Source organism: Eutrigla gurnardus (genome assembly GCF_963514095.1).
Source record: "Eutrigla gurnardus genome assembly, chromosome: 4".
In the NCBI taxonomy this organism is placed as follows: Eukaryota; Metazoa; Chordata; class Actinopteri; order Perciformes; family Triglidae; genus Eutrigla; species Eutrigla gurnardus.
The window spans coordinates 9,313,002-9,336,207 of NC_139918.1; the positions used below are offsets into that span (position 1 = coordinate 9,313,002).

The 23,206-nt window shown below is 41.1% G+C and overlaps 2 protein-coding genes across 3 annotated transcripts in view; one reads left to right on the top strand and one right to left on the bottom strand.

Annotated features, from left to right (window-relative positions):
* Nucleotides 1-23,206, top strand: part of LOC311012962 (uncharacterized protein) — a 324,166-nt gene that overhangs the window by 218,108 nt on the left and 82,852 nt on the right. The gene's annotated exons all lie outside the window — the stretch shown is intronic.
* On the bottom strand, nucleotides 423-23,168 carry saga (S-antigen; retina and pineal gland (arrestin) a). 2 transcript variants are annotated; one of them, XM_084006857.1, is made up of 14 exons: nucleotides 23,023-23,168; nucleotides 18,968-19,039; nucleotides 12,583-12,643; nucleotides 9,067-9,111; nucleotides 7,929-8,128; nucleotides 7,346-7,405; nucleotides 7,192-7,259; nucleotides 5,269-5,404; nucleotides 4,555-4,639; nucleotides 3,248-3,320; nucleotides 2,615-2,752; nucleotides 2,434-2,511; nucleotides 892-906; nucleotides 424-650 (listed from the first exon to the last, which is right to left on the bottom strand). In XM_084006857.1, exons 2-14 carry the CDS (start codon nucleotides 19,013-19,015, stop codon nucleotides 539-541), a joined length of 1,119 nt encoding a protein of 372 aa, XP_083862983.1. In that variant the 5' UTR covers nucleotides 19,016-19,039; nucleotides 23,023-23,168; the 3' UTR covers nucleotides 424-538. The 2 variants fall into 2 exon arrangements, with proteins under 2 accessions (XP_083862984.1, XP_083862983.1); XM_084006858.1 differs by lacking the exon at nucleotides 892-906 and having other exon boundaries at nucleotides 423-650; nucleotides 2,419-2,511.

Sequence of the window (23,206 nt, forward strand, 5' to 3'; positions counted from 1 at the left end):
TTGGTGGTTGGATGGATGGATGGTTGGATGGATAGATGGATGGATGGTTGGGTGGGTGGATGGAATGATGGATGGGTGGTTGGATGGATGGATGGTTGGATGGATAGATGGAATGATGGATTGGTGGTTGGATGGATGGATGGATGGATTGGTGGTTAGATGGATGGATAGATGATGGATGGATGGTTGGGTGGGTGGGTGGGTGGTTGGATGGATGGATGGATGGATGGATGGATGGATGGATGGATGGGTGGACGGATGGGTGGATGGATGGACGGACGGATGGATGGATGGATGGATGGGTGGATGGATGGATGGATGGATGGATGGATGGATGGATGGATGGATGGATAGATGGATGGATGGATGGATAGATGGATGGATGGATGGTTGGATGGATGGATGGACGGATGGATGGGTGGTTGGTTGGATGGATGGATGGGTGGTTGGTTGGATGGATGGATGGACGGATGGATGGGTGGGTGGTTGGATGGGTGGGTAGATGTTTTTGGGGAAGCTACATGTAATCAAGAAAGAATCAACAGAAGTTTATAGCTGCCAAAAAACACACTGAGTGAGTGAATGTTGTTTCCTTACCTGCATCAGGTTTAGGATGCATCAGTTTGAAGGGAACTTCCAGGCCAACCTCACTGTAACACAAACCCAAACAAAGTGTTTTTTACTAAGCCTAACCCAAAATGTGTTCAATGAGGTGTAAAACAATAAATCATTTAAAAAATGATTATTAATAGTTTTAAAATAACCGTATTTCAAGTTCAATAATAAACGAATAATGCTTTATATAATAGTAAGTAGAAAACTCCAATCTGAGCTGTCATTTGTCACTTTCTATTTATTACTGTTAATGAAACCAGGTCGGCTTGAACTCACCTTGATCCCATCATCCTAGGAACACAGCAGAGAGAAAGATGAAAAATTAAAAAATGTTTTGATTTTTCACATAACACAGACATTCAACAATAATTTAAAATATGTTTATATCAGTATTATATCACAATATTATGGATAATCTCAATCAAACCTGCAATACCTGATTTATTTATGCATTTGTGTGCAGAAACAAATAATGAACACAACGTTAACATATCATCACTATATTTACTTTATTTGCACATCCAGCGTCATTCACCAGGAGTATATATATATATATATATATAGTGCTGATTGCCATTCCTAAAAAAAACTGGTGTTTGATGTTATCAAATATGAATTTTCATGTGAAATTTTTTTCACTTTTTTCTTTTAAGAAAATATAGATTTGTGTCAAATCATTTAAATGATTCAAACTGTAAAGATGAAAAGTGTCTAACTTGTGTGTTGGTGTGTGATGGAAGTGTGTGTCGTTGCCATGAGGATTGTTCGCTGCACCCGGCTCGGTTTTGCAGGTGATGTGAACTGTTTAGCTCAAGTGACTGTTGATAATGCAGACGGTGGTTTGAGTTTTGCACATGTATCTGAAGCAACCAAAATAATTAATTAAATTAATTAAATTCATTCAATTTATATAGCGCTTTTCTAAACCCAAAGACGCTTTACAAGTTCCATTCTTTCACCGGTGGTGGTAAACTACGGTAGTAGCCTCAGCTGCCCCGGGGCAGACTGACGGAAGCGTGGCAGCCATTCAGCGCCTACGGCCCCTCCGACCCCCACCTCAAACATACAGCAGTCATACACATTCACACGAGGCAAGCTGGGTGAAGTGTCTTGCCCAAGGACACAACGACCATGACACAGTGACAAGGGCGGGGTTCAATCCACCGATCCTCAGAACATTGGCCAACAGTCGCCCCATAGTAGCAAAGTAGTTCCAGACCGATCTGGAAAAAGGGGTTCCTCTAAGAACCTGATTAGCCATCCAAGTTCTTCAGAGAACAGACGTGTTAGAAATGGATCCTGGAGGCCCTGAAAGAGGTTCTGCCAGTATTATAATAGCTCAACTCAAATAGCCTTTCAATTTTACAGCGAGTCCTCAAAGGACCATAGCAGTGTTACTACGTTATCGTCCATCGACAATTGGTGACCTAGCCTCCATAAACCTCTGCCATGTTTACCAAAATTGCTTGATTGTAAATGCAACAACATTTTAAGTAAGAAAAGTACTTGGTTACAAGTACAAAAATATTTTTTAAAAAACATAGTTTTAACCCATCCCCTCCTACTAATCTACGTCGACTTCAGCAGATGTCAAGAGCAAACGTTATCCACAGCAAATACATAATTCACAATGCAGTTTTGTTGTGTGGGAATGGGGCTGGGTATTCCTATATTGAGTTTCACAACACTGAGATGTGTGAGTAATTCTCTGCAGAAATGCAGACTAAAGTGGAAAGTGGCATGAAGGGCGATTTGCCAAATACACACAAATACACACACACACACACACACGCACACACACACACACAGGTGACTGACCCTCCAACAATGAGCTTCACCATGATTTTGTATGAAACCATGATCCCCATAACTTCCTTCAGCACACCTTCCTTGACACTGAAAGAAATAAAAACATTTGACATAAATCATGATGGAGCTGTCGCTTTGTGCGGGATCAACTTAACATGTTTTAATGAGAGTGGTGGCTGTGTTTGCTCACATGCTCGATGAGGCCAAGTTGGTGTCTTCATGCTTCAGTTTGCCGTCCAGAGCGATGCCCCTCCGCTCCCTGTTGTTGGCCAGCAAAGGCAGCAGCGTGTAGACTTTCTGCAACGTCGCTCCAGAAGACACTGAGTCCCTGAGACACGAAGACAGAGACTCCACTGAACAATGGTGGTCAAATGATTCACTCGATTGAAATATTATAACTTGAAAAGCTTTGTCTATAATAACGCCACATGTTTGCTGCCCGGTTAGAATGTGCAATAGTTTGATCTACTTAAATGGATGTTATTCACTACACAGTGTTTCTTTAGATAGATGTAGCATACAGCTGAGATAGATCTTCTTTAATGGTATTATAGTGAGGAAAAGGGAGAGTTTATTTTTTCCATCCATTTTAGGCAGTCAGCTGGCTGTTCTCACCAGATATCAGATCCACCTGTAAACTTTCATCTACCACCTTAGAATTTGATGTACAGAGAATAGTTACACATTTTTGGAGCTTTAATTGCTGTCATGACTGAACTGTACACATGAAGTGTGCAGTTTTTTAGTTTTGTTATGTTTATATTAACAGACATGCTGTTGAAAACCCTCTTTGTCATTTTGAAAAGTGTCGTGTGTGCATTACCCAGGTTCCTCGATGGCCACAGATTTGATGTAGCTGTCATTGGAGTACAACACCACCGTGGAGACCTGATCCACTGAGGAGAAGAAGAAGCATGTCTAACATGTAAACTTGTTCCTGCAACAAAAGGTCAAACATTTAGATTCTCTTTTAATTATATCTACATCCACCAGTGATGTGCGGGTGGACAGGAACTCGCCTCGATGTTGTCATTCAACTCGACTGCGCCTGGAACTCTACCTCACCTGCTTTCCCACACGGACTCCATGTCTATTCTCCACTCACGCAGTTATCTGTGGTCAGTACGGGCTGCACCTTCTCGCCATTAGAGTCATTCAACCAATGATGTTTTAGAGAATAATTATTACTTAAAGTGATGGTTCAGAGTAAAATGCACCCTAGGTCATTTCCAACATGACATCCAGCCAAACACCCCCTCAGAAGCATTTTTAGCGATGGTCAACATTGGTCAAGATAGGGCTATCAGCCGAATGGCTTAGTACTGGCGCGAATGGTACATTATGAATATCTCGTAAATTACCCCACTAATAATGCATGGAATGTTACCAAACTTCTGCAGTAGTACACATAGAATTTTTATAAATGCTTGTATTATGAGGTCAACACTTGTCAACACTTGTTGACCTCATAATACAAGCATTTATAAAAATTCTGCAAAACTTTTACATAATCTCGCATGAAACTCGCGTCACGTAAACAGCTGGGTAAACACGGAAGTGGCGTCGACGCAGCGGTAGCGTTAGCAGCAGAGGATAGAAGCTATCAGGCAAGTGTTCTTTTAAATAAACTCCTGGTGTACTTACAAACTTTTAAATGCCTCGTTTTGTGAGTACAGACCCTATGTGTACTACTGCAGAGGTTTGGTAACATTCCATGTATTATTTGTGGGGTAATTTACGAGATATACATAATGTACCATAGCGCCAGTCCTAGGCCATTCGGCTGATAGCCCTATCTTGACCAATGTTGACCATCGCTAAAAATGCTTCTGAGTGGGTATTTGGCTGGATATCATGGTGGAAATTACCTAGGGTGCATTTTACTCCGAACCATCACTTTAAATATTTATATGAGCCTTTAGGTAATATTTGACTAATAATTGCTTACATTTAATTTCAACTTACCTACCCACAAATAACCTGAATATCCTTAAAACTATTTCCGGTTGACTCGTAACTTATTTCGGCTCAGCCAGCTCATTATTGATCTCCACATTCCAGTATGTGCATGTTTTGAATGATAATTCATCTTCTTAGTATAAATAATATAATATGAGCGGTCATGTTTACCAGAGACGATGACGTTCTTGATATTTTTGCTGGAGTTGTTCGTGATGCTGACATGCACTTTGATGGTCTCACCATGATAGTATATCTGGAAACAAGAAAGTCAACAACATTCAGCAGTTAATCTTTTCACAAGGTGATCAAGAGAAATAAATTACAATATGGCAGATGGCCAGAAGATCTGCAATTCTTCCCAGCATAATAGTTTAAATAATTAAGCTCTTTATAACTTAGCTATGAAAGATATATGTTTTCATATTTTTTGGATCATTGCCAGCTACCTCCCCCTTTTTCATCTTGCCCATTTAGAGTTTCCAAATAATAAATATAGATTCTGCCGGTTTCAACTGATGTTGTTTGTGCAAATTTGAAAAAGTGAAAATGTTGAGAATAATGTGAAAGGGTTAAGAATAACATTTTAATATTGAGGATAATACTGAAATGTTGAGAACAATGATAGTGTCAAAAAATGGAGTATAAGGTTGAAATGATGTTGAGTAAAATGTTTGAATGTTGAGATTAACATTGAAATGTTAGGTAGCTTCTGGTTCTGACTTGTACTCCCAAAAACCCTCACGATCAGAGTTATAAAACAGTGTCTAAAGGATGTAAAAAGCAACACATGCATGGTGATAATGCAGAACAGATTGATATTTGATTGGCCAGATTGAAGATATCATGTCATGAACTAAACAGGATAACCGTGGAGCAACACACCTCTTTGTCCAGACTAGCCTTGACATGCAGTGGTTTATCTGACATGACAAAGTCTCTGGTGGTTTCAACAGAAGGCACCACTCCTTCGTTGTCCGGAGCGTATTGGACTTTCCTGAGCATCAGCTTCACTGTGCTCCTGTTGAACAAAACAAAATCTATTTTATCCTAAAAGGTTTATCCGAAAGTTGAAATCATTTGGTAAACATAAAACTGCTGTGAGAATAACATTCAATTGTTGGTAATAACGCTGTTGAGAATAATGTCAAAAGGTTAATTATAACATTGAAATGATGAAATAAAGAATCAAGTAAAATTGTTACAGTTTTTTCCAATTGCTAAGACAGTAAAATGACATGGATAGCACAGATATTTAAACTGACACAGAGCAAAATTTCTCCTCAAGCCTCCAAAACTTTAAACACATTTTCTGCTTTACAGACATTTTGCAATTGAAAATGACACTTTTTAAATGCACTGAACACAGTTCTTTGCATTAGACACAACAATCTGATATAAAGTCACATGCTATTTCAAAACAGTGCCATTCAAAATGACACTACAGGAGCTAATTGGCCACTATATGTGCCACCTGGCTAAACAATTGTTAATTGTTACCACAGCTGAGATGTTTAGTATAAAGCTGAGATGTTTAGTATAAAGCTGAGATGTTTAGTATAAAGCTGAGATGTTTAGTATTAAGCTGAGATGTTTAGTATAAAGCTGAGATGTTTAGTATAAAGCTGAGATGTTTAATATAAAGCTGAGATGTTTAGTATAAAGCTGAGATGTTTAGTATAAAGCTGAGATGTTTAATATAAAGCTGAGATGTTTAATATAAAGCTGAGATGTTTAGTATAAAGCTGAGATGTTTAGTATAAAGCTGAGATGTTTAATATAAAGCTGAGATGTTTAATATAAAGCTGAGATGTTTAATATAAAGCTGAGATGTTTAGTATAAAGCTGAGATGTTTAATATAAAGCTGAGATGTTTAGTATAAAGCTGAGATGTTTAATATAAAGCTGAGATGTTTAGTATAAAGCTGAGATGTTTAGTATAAAGCTGAGATGTTTAGTATAAAGCTGAGATGTTTAGTATAAAGCTGAGATGTTTAATATAAAGCTGAGATGTTTAGTATAAAGCTGAGATGTTTAGTATAAAGCTGAGATGTTTAATTTTAAGCTGAGATGTTTAGTATAAAGCTGACATGTTTAATTTTAAGCTGAGATGTTTAGTATAAAGCTGAGATGTTTAGTATAAAGCTGAGATGTTTAGTATAAAGCTGAGATGTTTAGTATAAAGCTGAGATGTTTAGTATAAAGCTGAGATGTTTAATTTTAAGCTGAGATGTTTAATATAAAGCTGAGATGTTTAATTTTAAGCTGAGATGTTTAGTATAAAGCTGAGATGTTTAGTATAAAGCTGAGATGTTTAGTATAAAGCTGAGATGTTTAGTATAAAGCTGAGATGTTTAATATAAAGCTGAGATGTTTAGTATAAAGCTGAGATGTTTAGTATAAAGCTGAGATGTTTAATATAAAGCTGAGATGTTTAGTATAAAGCTGAGATGTTTAGTATAAAGCTGAGATGTTTAGTATAAAGCTGAGATGTTTAGTATAAAGCTGAGATGTTTAGTATAAAGCTGAGATGTTTAGTATAAAGCTGAGATGTTTAGTATAAAGCTGAGATGTTTAATATAAAGCTGAGATGTTTAGTATAAAGCTGAGATGTTTAATTTAAAGCTGAGATGTGAAGAATAAACTTTGAACTTTTTAAATTTACTAGCATGAGCACATATACTGAAATTTAGACTTAATTCACGACTTTTAGACTTTATTCCCAAAAGGCAAATTTAATTAGAAATCGTACCCACATTTTTTTCACGTATTCCTGGCCTAATAATCTCCCGTAGAGGATGGACTCACCGTTTGCGTACTTTAGCGTCCTGACTCACAGCGCTGAACGCCTTGATCTCAAACTCCACGGCACATTGCTGCAGAAGAAGAGGGAGGAGCTGTCACCACCATGTGATTCATTCAGTTCATCAGTCCTGGTTTGATTCCACTGTTGGGATCTTACCTTGCCGACATCATTGGCCGCTGGCTGGAGAGCCACTGAGCAAGGCAGGTTGTCAGGAAACTGAAAAGACACAAAACACGAAGTCAGTCTGTCAGCCTTTAATTTCCTACTGCTTGAAAAATGTATATAATACAGATGAAGTCAAATAAATGTATATGTATTTAAATAACTTTATATTCTACCGTTCAAGCAATCAGGCAATGAGGGGAATGTGATTAATACAATATCTATTTTGTTTTATTAAACCTATCCAGTAAAAAGACTGACCCAATTTAATCCTACATGCTAACTGTAAACAGTTTTTACTATGTACTAATCATCATAATGTATGATTTTTTTATGAAAATATTGTTGAGAAGAACTCAACTGAGCTGAGAGCTACAGAATCCCCCAAACTGGAGTTAAAGTTAACAATAACAGTGAAACCAAAAACAATCTCTGTTGACACATTTCCATTATCTGATGGTTGTCTAGTTTGATGAAATTAATGTTTTAAATGCAGGAATATAATCTGAAGTGTTGCGCTCAAGTTTCCACATAAGTGACGGCTTTCTTCTTCCTCAGAAAAGCAGCGTGAGCTCACCTCGAAGAAGAACGGATAGGCGTTGTCTCCCAGCTTGCGCAGCAGTTTGGCCTGCGTCCTGGTATGGATTCCTTTCTCGCGGTCCTGCAGAGGCGGGTACACCTGCCGGGTCGACAGGTACAGCTCCCTGCGGAAGGCGATTCCCATCACGTCCATGTCGTCTCTGCCGTACCGGAAGATGCAGGACAAGGTGACGAACACTGGAGGACAGGGAGACACTGTCACTGTGGGCTGAGATCAATACGAGGAACTCAACATGGACATTAACTGGAAAAGTGTATTCCCTTTGTTTGTTACCTTCATGTACTTACATACTGCACAAAAAATAAATACAACAATGAAAGTACACAATGATATACTGTATGTGTCCTATGATGAGATGTAACAGCAGCATCATTTCAAAATAATGAGAAGCAGGATGGGCTTCTGAATAACTGCCTCTCAATTTCTTTAATTTGAACTCTTTCATTTATTTGTCGAATTTGGAAAGAGCTGAAATGTTGAGAATAACATTGGAATGATGAGATAACTAGGCCTATGTCAATTTTGGGAGTAAGGTCAAAATGTTCAGTATGACTTTGAAACGTTGAGAAGAACATCAACATGTTGAGAACTATGCCAAATTGTTTATAATAATGTGAAAACATTCAGTATAATGATGACATGTTAAAATGTTAAGAATAAATAATGTCTGAATAATTCCCACTGCATTTCTTTAAACCTTAACTCTTTAACATTAATTCAACATTTAACTGCTATTTGTCCAAATCCTGTTCAACCCCTCAGAACTTTGGTTTACTTTATTAGAGATCACTAGGTTTGCAATGACATCATATCTGTCTCGCTGAGTTTTGGGGAGATGTATCTGAAATGAACAAAACATAAATAAGAACTAAGAATCTTGATGAGAAGATGCAGAAGACATGTGGATTGAAATTATGTATACAGACTAAAAGCTACTTCAGAATAAATCAATTTGAAACTGAAAACATCAACAGAGGATTTCATCTGTGGAAAACATTTAAAAGGAGTGTTCTGGATCAGAACAGCTGCTTCGAATGAAATCATTTTAACTTTAAAGTGATCCTGGATCAACATCCTGGAGTGTTGTGAATGAAGAGCGTGTTTGACTACCGACCTTTCCTGCCCTGTAGAGCCTCGGGATCAATGAGGAGGACTCCATCTAGTGGTAAAAGAAAAAGGTTTTTTCTCAATTGCTTTGGCACAATTCTCAGATAATGAATATCACCTCCAAACCATTCACACTCACATTCACACCTACGGGCAATTCAGAGTCCCCAGAGATAGACCTCCAAACCACTAAGCACTAGTTGACAACAGATTTTTTTTTTTTTACAGTTTTTTTCAATTGTTTACATGCAATTTTGAAAACCGGGTTCTTTTTTTCAAAATATAATCACAATTATCCAAACACCAAACTCAATTTGCATAATTCCTAGATTGTTTGCTAAATGACACACTTCAGTCAAAACATATACACATATTTGTGAAAATGCTATTAGTTTTCATTTAAACCAACACAGTCCTCAATGATCAGACACTATTGCAGCAGTTTCACACTGCTGTGATAAATAAAAAACACATTTGTAAAAAAAACTGATTTTAGGATATAGCATGTGCTAGATTTTTGGCCAGACATTGTTATGTAAGGGATAATTTAGATGTCAAAAAAATAGTGACAAACCCACAACATTCTTCATGATTAGTTTGAGATATAGGGAGAATGTACACAAATGGGCCTATTATAAACTTACCAAGCACTGCACAACACTGATGCTGCAGACTGAATATTTCAAATATTTATTTTATCTACCTCTTCCTCTATCTCCTTCTTCTCCTCTTCCTCTACTTGGGCCTCCTCCTCTACCTTCTTCTCCTCTTCCTCTACCTCCTTCATCTCCTCTTTAAGCTCCCCCTCTCATTCTCACTCTTCTTCTTCTTCTTCTAGCTCCTTCCATTGTTGTTGAAGACAGGTGAACTCACCTGCTGCCTTTTATAGCACACCTGAGTGCTGTGTTTTCAAATAAGCACATGTGTGCTTCCACACTTGGTGGATGTGATTATCCAATTTGTTCATTAGTGTGGTCATTGGCAATCCGGGGCTTTGTAATGACAAGGAAGTAACCTCACAATCCTTATCTGTGTCTAAGGTGTGAAAATGTGTGTAGAGTTTTACAAATCCCTGTGTGTAATGTTTTGCAAAAAGGGTGAAGCAGACATTGTGTGTAATGTTGTGCAAATCTGTGGAGGTGTTTTGCTCCTTGGAGTAGAATTTTCACAAATTGTGTGAACATTTTTATTTTAGTGTGTAAACAATCGTAAAAAACTGCAATATATGTAATTCATACAACTATTTACAATTTACACAATTACCAATTGAATATATCTGTCTGATCAAAACTGATCATGTTGTTTCTCAGTTGAATAGTTGTTCTCTTCAAAACATGTATGAATTATTTAATTGTGTAAGTCATCACATGCACAATAATGTGATTACTGTGATAATGTGATTATTGTCCAGGTCAACTGTCTAAATGTGTCAGGCATATATATATTTACCATGAATATCATTATGTACTATGGATTTGTCTGTAACGTCCACACGTTATCTCCAGTTAGCTGACAGGTGCTTTGCATGAGGACGGCTGTTTTCAAACATATTTATAGCTCTCGACTCGAACAGAGAACCACAATATCTGAACATGGAGGAACCTGGTCAGGTAAACAATGAAGAGGTAACTGCCTGTTTAAGGAAGAGGAGGAGGAGTAAGGACTGGGTGCTGAGTATGTCTGTTTAATGTGGTGTAAGACAGTTGCTCTATGTAAATAAGAATACAGTAACAGTTTCCATGGAAATGTGAGTGCAATGTGTAATGTGATGTTCTGATATTTATCTGGTAAAAGGGAGACCTCTAGTGGCCACTCCTAAGCAATGTTTTTGTAGCAGTCTTGCCGTAGTTCAATGATGCATGGTGAAGTATCGTAAAGCTGGTAGTTTTCTCTTTTAATTTTGGTTGGCCAGAAAACACGTGTGCCTGTAAGTACATGTCATACAGTTATTGTGACATTGAGTATTAAGCAATACTTGTAATGAAAACCTTTGTTAATGAATGCAAGTTCGTTCAGAATGTGTATTTTTTATCACATGCTAATCGCTAGCATCTTAATGGAATTTCCTATAGACGTTAGCCCTAAACTAGCGCATTTGTTGTAGAGCATTTTAAACAGACAATATATACATATTGATATTGAACAATGTCTGTATGAGATACTGAAATATGTATTTTGTATCTGTCCAGTTTTACTGTGCTTCCTGAATAAAGTTTTGGAAAGGAAACAAGCTGCTTCATTCTTCACTGTTAGCTATCTGCCGAGCTGATGTAGCAGGCTAGACTGCGAAGCAGGGGCAGAACATGTAATACTGTAAAAAAAAAAATCATCTGGATCAGTTTGATATACAAGAGCATTCAGTTCACTGGACATATACATATATATGTTTGCATGTTCTCCCCGTGTAAGCGTGGGTTCTCTCCGGGTTCTCCGGCTTCCTACCACAGCCCAAAGACATGCAGGATGGGGATAGGTTCATTGATGGGGATAGGTTCATTGGTGACTCTAAATTGCCCGTGAATGTGAGTGTGAATGATTGTGTGTCTCTACATGTCAGCTCTGTGATAGACTGGCGTCCTGTCCTATGTGTTCGCCCAATGTAAGCTGGGATCAGAACCTTCAATAAGCTTGTCTGTGTTTGTGCTTGGGTCCAATCCTACTTCCAACATAACAAGCGGCACCCAGAGCAGCAACCTTGCTGGATTTGGATCAATCTGGCCTCTAGTATGAAGCTGCTGACAAAGATAGCTTCATAATTCAAGGTCAACTTTACAGGAAAGTGTGAAAGTCATCATAGCTAACTTCTTTTCTAGCGAGGAAGCGAGACCAAGGATGGCGACCTGTCAATCTCAAGGTAGCCACACCCTGCTTTATGATGTATTTTATTCCAAATGGACCACAATTTACGAAATGAACATCATGCTGGATTGAAGAAGACTAGCAAACTAAACCCATACATTACAATGTTTATTGTAAAATAAGCTAAGATTGAAGTAGGGTAATTTTCTCATACACTTCCACGCAATCAGATGAATTTTTTTCTCTGATGTTGTCGCCACCTAATGGCCCATAGAAGGAATGGAAGTGTAAGGCACTTCAATTTGGCTTCACTTTTCAGAACCGGACGCTACAAAGTGTGCAGTTGGACAATCAAATACACACATTGATATATCAGTGTTAATGATGATGGCATCGAGGTAAGTAGGTTCTCCAGTGTCTCTAACGATGATTGAAATGTCAATCAAATACTTCTCAAATGAAATGAGTCAATAATATGAGTGGGACGACAAACAAAATAATACAATATGAAATATACAAAACCCCATCAAACATTGACAAAAGCAGCCAAAATCCAATCTACCAGCCCAAGACTATTTTTCATCATAACAACTAACAACTATTTTGTTTTTGTAAAAGTTCACCTCAACCTGTTTTAATGATGAGCATAAAGATAAAAAATGATGGGCAACGGCGGCTCCGGTGTGACTTCACTGCTTTGTGTTTGCTTAGTGAGAAAACTCACCCACTGGATCGACCGAGTCGACGCGGTCCACAAAGTCTCTCCTCCCCATGTAGACCCCGACCTAGGAAAATCAATATTAAACAAGTTAAATAGGATTATGGAATACAAACAGGAGTTTCACCTGTAGTCGAATTATTTTGAATTGATTTATCTTCTGATCAACAGTAACTGTCTGATACATGGAAACATCCAAACCACATTAAAATCTATTGTGGAAAACTTTGCATGGGATGTAATTTAAAATATTTTATACTAGCATGCAGCTGTAATAATGAGTAATGTTGCTCAAGATGTTGCTGTAATCTGAAAACCTTAAATCAATTGTTGTAGTTGAAGGATTTGCTTCTCTCTTTCACTTAATTGTATTTTTTTATTGTCTTTTATTTATTGTTTATTGTTGTTTTATGTGTGAGAACAGAAAAACCCACAATAGAAATATAATACGGGGAAAAACAAAACAAAAAGTGAATAGATTTATTACTTACATTAAGACGATTCTTTTTTGTATTTCAATGCAAGTGAGGCATTTTCTTATGAAATACATGGTAATTTACATGCATTTATAGAACAGATATCTTAACATAATATCTGAACATTAGATATGTTCATTCTTGTTTCAATTTGTTTAAACATGTTGTAGTCAAAGGTTTTTACACAGCCAATTTTGGATCTCTCCTGTTAAATAAAAACATATTTTCTCCATGTTTTTAGTAATAAAATGTTGTATGAGAAAGGCTATGAATGATATTAACAAACTGTAAAAACCTTTAGAATATATCATGAAAGATATGGATTGTAAAATTAATAGGGTAAACATTTTGTTATAGATATCACTATGAAAGTTCCCCAGTTGATTACTGACATCAATTATGTTTTGCTATGTTTAAACATGCAAATGAGGCATTATCTAATACATTTTGTTGACGCAAATAGACACGTTTTCTTTCATCTGAAGGAAGACATGTGATGGATGATAAGTAGACCGAAACTGACCAGAGCATGATAAAGCATTGTTCACAATTATTATTATTTTTCTTGCCTTTGAGAAAAATGTAAAACACATTCAAATTAAACAGCTTTTTGTCCAGAATATATCAGAGATGTAAAACACGACAACCAGAAGACCTTAAACATCATTCTGTTATAAAACAGAAACATTTGACATAAAGTTCTCAACCACAGCTCACATTTCAGTGACATTGTCGCGCCGACCTTCTGAGGATCAGCTCTTTACATTATTAAATTCAGTGAGACGGAAAATGTCAGTAAAAACATAGCACTTCCTGATCCGCTGTATCTGAGGCGGTTATCCTCTTTACTATCAAACATAAATCCATTAACAAATGATTGAGGGGAAGGGCTGGTGGGTCATCAGAGGATACGATTCACAAATAAACACATCATGCACCCAGGTTTGTTATTCAAAAGCTGCATGAATTAGTAATGTTGTGTGGCTTTTTATATAAAGTGAATATCTTTAAATCTAGGGAGCTCTTTAGGGGATTCACCCCACTTTCATCATGGCTGCCCTTCGATACATCAGGTCATTTCTCTCATCCTGAGATAAACACAATGAATGAGACACTGTGGTCCAGTCATAACAGCAGGAGTGAAACAAAGAATTGTTGCGTTTTCCTAGTGATCCCTTCATATGTATATCGTCTCTTTCATTGCATCCACGTTTCTCTCACTAGTCTTTTCACACTCGGGACAAATAGAGAGATGCAAGGAAACCATGTGAGGAGAGACCAGGCAGCATCCTCTGGCTCTGAAAAATGAAGCCACTTCACTTGTTAGGTCCCAGAGATGCCAAGAAAGAGTCCATGACATCATCCAGAGGTGCTCATTGAATTTCACCAAGCTGGATTCACTGAAAAGGATGCTGAAATAACGAGGCATGACGAGAGTTTGTAAAAAAAAAAAAAGAAGAAGAAAAAAATCCAAAGTCATGATCTGTTAGGTCTGTCTGCAAGACGACATGTAAACAACTTTTCAAATGCTTGTTTTCTGAATGGAGTCTGGATTGATGGAAGATTGGCTGTGTAGCTGCTCCATCAACACTTAAAATAATGTATTTCCTTCTTTGCATTGAGTTTGTATGCCATAGCACCGTGCACTAAATTTGCTTTGCGTTTGGTGCGAACGCACCTTTCTATCCAGACTATGGAAATAAGATGTCCTTCACTCTGATGCTTCCCACATCTGTTTCTAATCACAGCTAGATCAGATTCATTAGATTGGATTCAACAGCTGGAGAGCCTGTACTAATAGTATTTATTAGTTGCTCTCTGTAGCCTGTTACCTGTTTAACATCTGGTAACTTAAATGTATATCGCGCCTTTCAAGGAACCGAAGGACGCAGAAAAACATGAATAAACTTGCATTGTACATTTAAAATACTGTGTAAATACTGCCTACTGTGTATATTTACACATCATTTATTAAGTATTTATTGATATTGATGATGATGGGAATTCATTATTTAATGACCAAGAATATGATATAAAGAGCGACGTGGGCCCGCCCTCCTGTAGGCCCACCACCCGCAGGAGGGTTCAGAAGGGGCCGGTGCGGTGGGATTTGGGTGGCTGTCCTGGGCGGGTGCCCCGGCGACCCAATCCCCGGACGGTGACTCTAGCCATGGGGACATGGAATGTCACCTCACTGGGGGGTAAAGAGCCTGAGCTAGTGCGGGAGGTAGAGCGCTACCGGCTACAGGTAGTCGGGCTCACCTCCACGCACAGTCTGGGCTCTGGAACCCAACTCCTTGAGAGAGGCTGGACTCTCTTCTACTCTGGAGTTGCCCGCGGTGAAAGGCGCCGAGCAGGTGTGGGCTTGCTCATAGCCCCCCAGCTCGGCCGCCATGTGTTGGAGTTTTCCCCGGTGAACGAGAGGGTCGTTTCCCTGCGCCTTCGGGTCGGGGATAGGTCTCTCACTGTTGTTTCGGCCTATGGGCCAAACGGCAGTGCAGAGTACCCGGCCTTCTTGGAGTCCTTGGGAGGGGTACTTGAGAGTGCTCCAACCGGGGACTCCATTGTTTTACTGGGGGACTTCAACGCTCACGTGGGCAACGACAGTGTTACCTGGAGGGGCGTGATTGGGAGGAACGGCCTCCCCGATCAGAACCCGAGTGGGGTTCTGTTATTGGACTTCTGTGCTGGTCACGGTTTGTCCATAACGAACACCATGTTCAAACATAAGGGTGTCCATCAGTGCACATGGCACCAGGACACCCTAGGCCGGAGGTCAATGATCGACTTCGTGGTTGTGTCATCTGACCTCCGGCCGTATGTTTTGGACACTCGGGTGAAGAGAGGGGCTGAGCTGTCAACTGATCACCACCTGGTGGTGAGTTGGATCCGCTGGCAGGGGAGGAAGCTGGACAGACTTGGCAGACCTAAACGCGTTGTGAGGGTCTGCTGGGAACGTCTGGTGGAACCCTCTGTCAGGGAGGTCTTCAACTCCCACCTCCGGGAGAGCTATGACCAGATCCCGAGGGAGGCTGGGGACATTGAGTCCGAATGGACCTTGTTCTCTGCCTCCATTGTTGACGCGGCTGTTCGAAGCTGTGGCCGTAAGGTCTCCGGTGCCTGTCGTGGTGGCAATCCCCGAACCCGGTGGTGGACACCGGAAGTAAGGGATGCTGTCAAGCTGAAGAAGGAGTCTTACCGAACCTGGTTGGCTCGGGGGACTCCCGAGGCAGCTGACGGGTACCGGCAGGCCAAGCGTGCTGCAGCACGGGCGGTCGCTGAAGCAAAAGTTCGGGTCTGGGAAGAGTTCGGGGAGGCCATGGAGGAGGACTATCGGTCGGCCTCGAGGAAATTCTGGCAAACCATCCGGCGCCTTAGGAAGGGGAAGCAGCCCCCCACCAACACTGTTTACGGTGGAGGTGGGGAGCTGCTGACTTCGACTGGGGATATCGTCGGGCGGTGGAAGGAATACTTCGAGGATCTCCTCAACCCCACTGACACGTCTCCCATTGGGGAAGCAGAGGCTGGAGACTCAGAGGTTCATCCACCCATTACACGGGCTGAAGTCACCGAGGTAGTTAAGAAGCTCCCCGGTGGCAAGGCACCGGGGGTGGATGAGATCCACCCTGAGTACCTCAAGTCTCTGGATGTTGTGGGGCTGTCTTGGTTGACACGTCTCTGCAACATCGCGTGGCAGTCGGGGACAGTGCCTCTGGACTGGCAGACCGGGGTGGTGGTCCCTCTATTCAAAAAGGGGGACCGGAGGGTGTGTTCCAACTATCGGGGGATCACACTTCTCAGCCTCCCCGGGAAAGTCTATTCCAGGGTGCTGGAGAGGAGAATTAGGCCGATAGTCGAACCTCGGATTCAGGAGGAACAATGCGGTTTTCGTCCTGGCCGTGGAACACTGGACCAGCTCTATACCCTCCGCAGGGTGCTCGAGGGTTCATGGGAGTTTGCCCAACCAGTCCACATGTGTTTTGTGGACTTGGAGAAGGCATTCGACCGTGTCCCTCGTGGCATTCTGTGGGAGGTACTTCGGGAGTACGGGGTCGGGGGCCCTCTGCTAAGGGCTGTTCGGTCCCTGTATGACCGGAGCAGGAGCTTGGTTCGCATTGCCGGCAGTAAGTCAGACCTGTTCCAGGTGCATGTTGGACTCCGGCAGGGCTGCCCTTTGTCACCGGTCCTGTTCATTATTTTTATGGACAGGATTTCTAGGCGCAGCCGTGGGCCGGAGGGGATCTGGTTCGGGAGCCACTGGATTTCATCCCTGCTTTTTGCGGACGATGTGGTCTTGTTGGCTCCTTCGAGCCAGGACCTCCAGCATGTCCTGGGGCGGTTTGCAGCCGAGTGTGAAGCAGCCGGGATGAGGATTAGCACCTCCAAATCTGAGGCCATGGTTCTCGACCGGAAAAAGGTGGCTTGCTCCCTCCAGGTTGAGGGGGAGTTCCTGCCTCAAGTGGAGGAGTTTAAGTATCTTGGGGTCTTGTTCACGAGTGAGGGAAGGATGGAACGCGAGATTGACAGGCGGATCGGTGCAGCGGCTGCAGTAATGCGGTCGCTGTATCGGTCCGTCGTGGTAAAGAGAGAGCTAAGCCGAAAGGCGAAGCTCTCGGTTTACCGGTCAATCTACGTTCCTACCCTCACCTATGGTCATGAACTTTGGGTCATGACCGAAAGAATAAGATCCCGGATACAAGCGGCCGAAATGAGCTTCCTCCGCAGGGTGGCGGGGCGCTCCCTTAGAGATAGGGTGAGGAGCTCCGTCACACGGGGGGAGCTCGGAGTAGAGCCGCTGCTCCTCCACATCGAGAGGAGCCAGTTGAGGTGGCTCGGGCATCTGCATCGGATGCCCCCTGGACGCCTCCCTCGGGAGGTGTTCCAGGCATGCCCCACCGGGAGGAGACCCCGAGGAAGACCCAGGACACGCTGGAGTGACTATGTCACCCGGCTGGCCTGGGAACGCCTTGGGGTCCTCCCGGAGGAGCTAGGGGAAGTGTCCGGGGAGAGGGAAGTCTGGGCGTCCCTGCTCAGGCAGCTGCCCCCGCGACCCGGTACCGGATAAGCGGAAGAAAATGGATGGATGGATGGAATATGATGATGGTCTTTTGAACAGTGGAAATGATTTATTAGACTAAATGTTTCAGGGGAAAAAGGAAAGAAAGAAAGAAGAAAAATGAAAGCTGACAGACTGACCCCATTCTCTCCGACCTTAATAATTTATCCATAATAATAATTAATGGCAGATAGGTTAGCAGATCATGAGAAGACAAATCATTCTCATGAGTAATCAAGTTATCTGTAAGTTATCTTTTGACCTACAATTATCATGTTTAACCAGATGGTGAATCATAAAACATTAAATTCCAGTATGAAACTCAAGGGATGTTGAGATGTATCAGATCAGTCCAATGAGCTGCAGCGTCCAGTCAGTAACTGATATCCAATGAGGGGTCAGCCATTAGACGACCCCTGTGAAGGCTGCAGTCACGTATCCTCGCTCGTATTCCTCAGAGATCTATCCTCGCTACTGAATGCCTTCCGGTTCCAGCGAGGAGTAAGGAAATATCAAATAAGAGAGTTTTGATTTACCCAAAGCGCAGAATGGACAAACCAAACACTGACTCTCTGAGGCCACCGTAGATCTCTGACACGCTTGGAAGGGGAGGGGTGAGCACAATCTGCAACGTCGCTACGAGATGCCACAAAATCCTTCAGTGTCCCTTTAAATAACTTAATTTGTCCCTTAAACGTTGAGTATAAATATTGAGACATTTGCTTTTCAGATTTTAAGTCAGTGTTTGACTTTTTCAACAACAATTTTCCAATGTTTTATAGTGCTTTTATTATTAAACACCAACATGTGAAAATCAGCAACAAGTCAGATTCTGACTTCTGATTTCATTTTAACTCACCGACTTGTCCTTGCAAATTTTCTTGAAAACAACATTTTTAGGACTCATGATGATGGAGCAAGTCAGCGACGCCTGAAAGAAAGAAAGAGACGCGTCAACATGATGATCTCAATTTTGTCACCACACGTCAAAGGAATGAAACCGCAATGTAATAAAACCTTCGTACATCATACAGTTTATTAAAACTACTCATGTTTGACAAGACCATGGCACGGGTTTCTAATCAGAACCTGGGTACAAAGGTTATGATCCAAAGACAAATTCAAAGGGAAGTCACACAGCAGAATCACCGTTGTCCACGTTGATTTGCAGTTGAATCCAATTGTAATTATTTCTTGAGCTATTGTATGGCCACTGCTCATTATATTTCCCTTAAAATTTGCTTTAAAGTTTTATCTTAGTTATTCTTTTCCCAGTTAGCAGCGCCTGATATGCTGCAAGTTAACTCGACACAAAGTTTACTTCATTTGCCGCAGAGAATACATGGCTTACAGTATATAGACCCTTTTACAGTGTCATCAAAAATATGTTGGCAGCGGAAGTGTTTGACCCCAGCCATCCAGACCAGTTAGAGCTTAAAACATCAAATTAAAACTGTTAGCAACATCAAATGTCTGGATGTTTGGGGCTCAGAATCGACGTTCCAACGGACTCAAGTTCGACAGAATTTTGACAGGATCATTCTGAGCAACTGGTGTTTCAGTTTAACCTGTGACCGAGCTAACTGGTGACTTCCATCTGCATGGTTGCTCGTTATGTAACTGTTTGTCATTGTTAATAAGCATGTTGTGATCAAAATTGCTTGAAGGCCTTAACAAGGACATCCACATGTTCTGTTGATGTTTGAAAAGCTGCTGTCACTACGAACAACCATGGATGCATTCAGCTGAGTCACCAGTCTATATATAGTATATATGTACTTTTATATGTACTGTATGTACTATATGTAATATATGTACTATTGTCTATGCAACTCTCCCTCTGTGTGTGTTGTTATCGGAGGTAAATTGGTGTACAGGAGTACAGATAACGCAGTTGCATCATCCAGTGACTTGATGCTCGTAATGTCTCACTGGTGTGACGTTACATAACAAATAATGGAGATATGTGGACACTTGCTAATCTGGAACACATCTGGAAAGTCTCTTTTGCTGAGGTTGCATTCACCATCTTTGGTGGTTGATGTTCTTGCATATCTTGACAAGCTGTTCGCCGTACTTCTGTAGCCAAACTGCATGACACACTAGCGTACATCATCAGTGTTGTCCCTTACTTAGAAGTGTCTGTACATTTAAAAAAGTAATACACAACGTTTTGAAACAACTACACCTCAGATGTAGCAGCACCGAGTGAACTTGAAAATAACTCCAGGATATCTCTTCAAAAACTGCCCGTTTCCTTTCAGGAAAGCAGGATTGCCCTTAAAATTCCTCTCACGATTAGTTGATTAAATGTCAAACTGTGTGACTCTTTCTCCACAAAGAGTCACACAAAAGCAACACATTAACTGCTGTGTTTACCAGAGTCTCTTAAAAATAAGTCAGTCAGTATGGAAAAAAAAAACACTAATCCACTAAAGGAATCAAAAACCCAAGGCACTCTATTAACTAATCTTAAAGGGATAGTTCGGAATTTTGGACATAAGACCTATTTTCCAACTCAGCCGGTGTGACGTCTGGAGACATTTTCAAGACATTTCATTCAGTTCTTCTAGTTGCCGAGTTCGCTTGTGCTATGGCTAGAGCAAGTCAATGGTTCTAGTTAGCATGGCATTAAAAACACTCATACCGACTCCACAGTGCACCTGAGGCAAATCCATTGTAACGGCAGACTATCGATGTACATATCTGTGTTGATAGAATGTTTGAAATAAAACCAACCTTGCATTTTTAAGGATTTATGTCAGCAGCAGCGTGTCATACTTCCTAGTAGGCTATGGCAGCGGCGGACTGATATCACCTAGCACTTATAAGTTACCGGTTCTATAATAGTTTGTTTACCTGCTGTCATTCTGCATCTGTGCATCTGCACTGGAGAAACTACAATAATGGACTACAAAAAGCGCATCGTCCACTTCTCCACATGTTGGTTTTATAAACAGCTGGTCCACTGACCGGCTTCAGGTCCAGCAGCTCCTCCTTCCTGTTTGACCGTTTGCTGTATTTACATTTCATTTGTGGTTTTAGTTTCGTTTTTTTCAAACATTTGTAACATGATTGAAACAAATAAAAAAATACCATTAAATTATTATCACTTTCCACACACATTTATCAACGCAGTTCCAATTACTATATGTCTGCATGAAAGTAATTGTTAAATATGCAAATAGGCATATTGTTTGTTTTCATGAACGGCCGAGGTGTGCGGCACTTTAAATGTTGCTCTCGCAAAGAATTGTGGGTCGGCGTAATCTCCTTTCCTTTCGCATAGGAAGGTCCGTTGCATCCGATGCTAAAGGAGCTCTGAAAGGAAGCATTGGAGCTCCTTTCCTTTGCATTTAGAGAATTCGAACAGCTCTTATCATGGTGGCCACTTGTTTACTTCCGGGTCACTTCTTCAGTTAGGAACCTTCCTAAGCAAAAAAGACTATTCGACTGCACCCCTAGTTTCTTCAATCTCACAGAAATGGCCACTTTTGGAGAATATACTGAAACTTTTGAAGACTCTGATGAGGAGTTATTTTCCACCCAAACCCAACCGTACCTGTACGAGCCTGAATATACAGAGGAAGAATTGCGCGAGAGGGATGCTCAAAGGGCAGAATGTGAACGAGCGTCTGTGGAGACCGAGATAGCCCCCGCTGGAGCTGAGAACCGGGACCGAACAAACGGAGACTGGTGGTGCCAGGAGGGAATCCCCTGCAACGCGTCCGAGGGTTTACAGTTCTACGGACGGAGCGGAACTGCGGGTTCGCGGTGCGTAATTGTGGGTTCGCGTGGCCGTGTGCTGCCCCGTGTTTGCGTGAGGTCCAAGTGCTTTTCAGACAGCCTTGGGGGCATAAGGGCCGACTAAAGGCTACTGTGTCCCGCCGGGCTTCTGTCACGCGCTACTCTGTTGCAGTGTTGTGGTTACTTCACAACTAACCAGAGCAAAGTAAAATTCCGCTGCTGCTGAGAAACTAGTCCTTCAAAAATGGATGATTCATGCAATGCGAGGTTAGTTTTGTTTCAAATATTATTCTATCAACACAGATATGTACATCGACACTCTAGAGTTTTAATGGATTTGCCTCGGGTGCACTGTGGAGTGGGCAAGACTGTTTTTAAAGCCATGCTAACTAGAACCATTGACTTGCTCTAGCCATAGCACAAGCGAACTCGGCAACTAGAAGAACTGAATGAAATGTCTTGAAAACGTCTCCAGACGTCTCGAACACACCGGCTGACTTGGAAAATAGGTCTTATGTCCAAAATTCCGAACTATCCCTTTAACCCCTAATTGCTCAACTGTCGTAGAGGAGTTTGTATCTTTTGGTCACTGTATATAAATAAATACATGATTTCACCTCGCTCAGTTAATTGAGTTAAGATCCGAACGGACTGAACTCTGCTTCCTAATCCCTTTAAAACCGTCTCAGATGAAAAAGAAACACACTCACTTTGATTATTTAAAAAACCTCAACCCAGATCAGATCTATAAAACTGATTCAATTCATATGTTAAAAACAATCAAGGCTGATGCTTCCCAAGAGAAACACAAATGCAACGTTTGTATAAAGAAATTAACAACTCAATACTTCTGTATCTGTGCCCACATACATATACTGTGTATACAGTATATATATATATATATATATATATATTCCTTTTCTTCCTTTTCTGCAGCAAAAAGGAATCTCCCATTCCATTGGTTCTTACCCATTATGAACATCATCTGTCTTAGACGCTCGATTTGGATAAATAATTACATTAGTTTTGAGGCTTTCAGTATGGATGAAATTACGTCACAACACACAAAGAAGATGCAGGTGCTTATCTTAGATATTCAAGACTGATAAACAGGACTCAAAATAATGTGACACAGTGGAGACATTTGCTGGCATCAGAAAGACTTACCTGTGTTACAGCAGTGGAAGGTGTGTTGTCTCATCGGCTCTTAGAGAAGCTCTATATGTCAACATCTGCCATCCGTCACAGCCTCCCTCAGCGGCTGAGAGCCAATCAGGTGACCGGTTGTGAACTGTGACCAACCCTTAGTGCTCAGTGCTCACCATCGTCCTCCCCAAGCCACCGCACACAG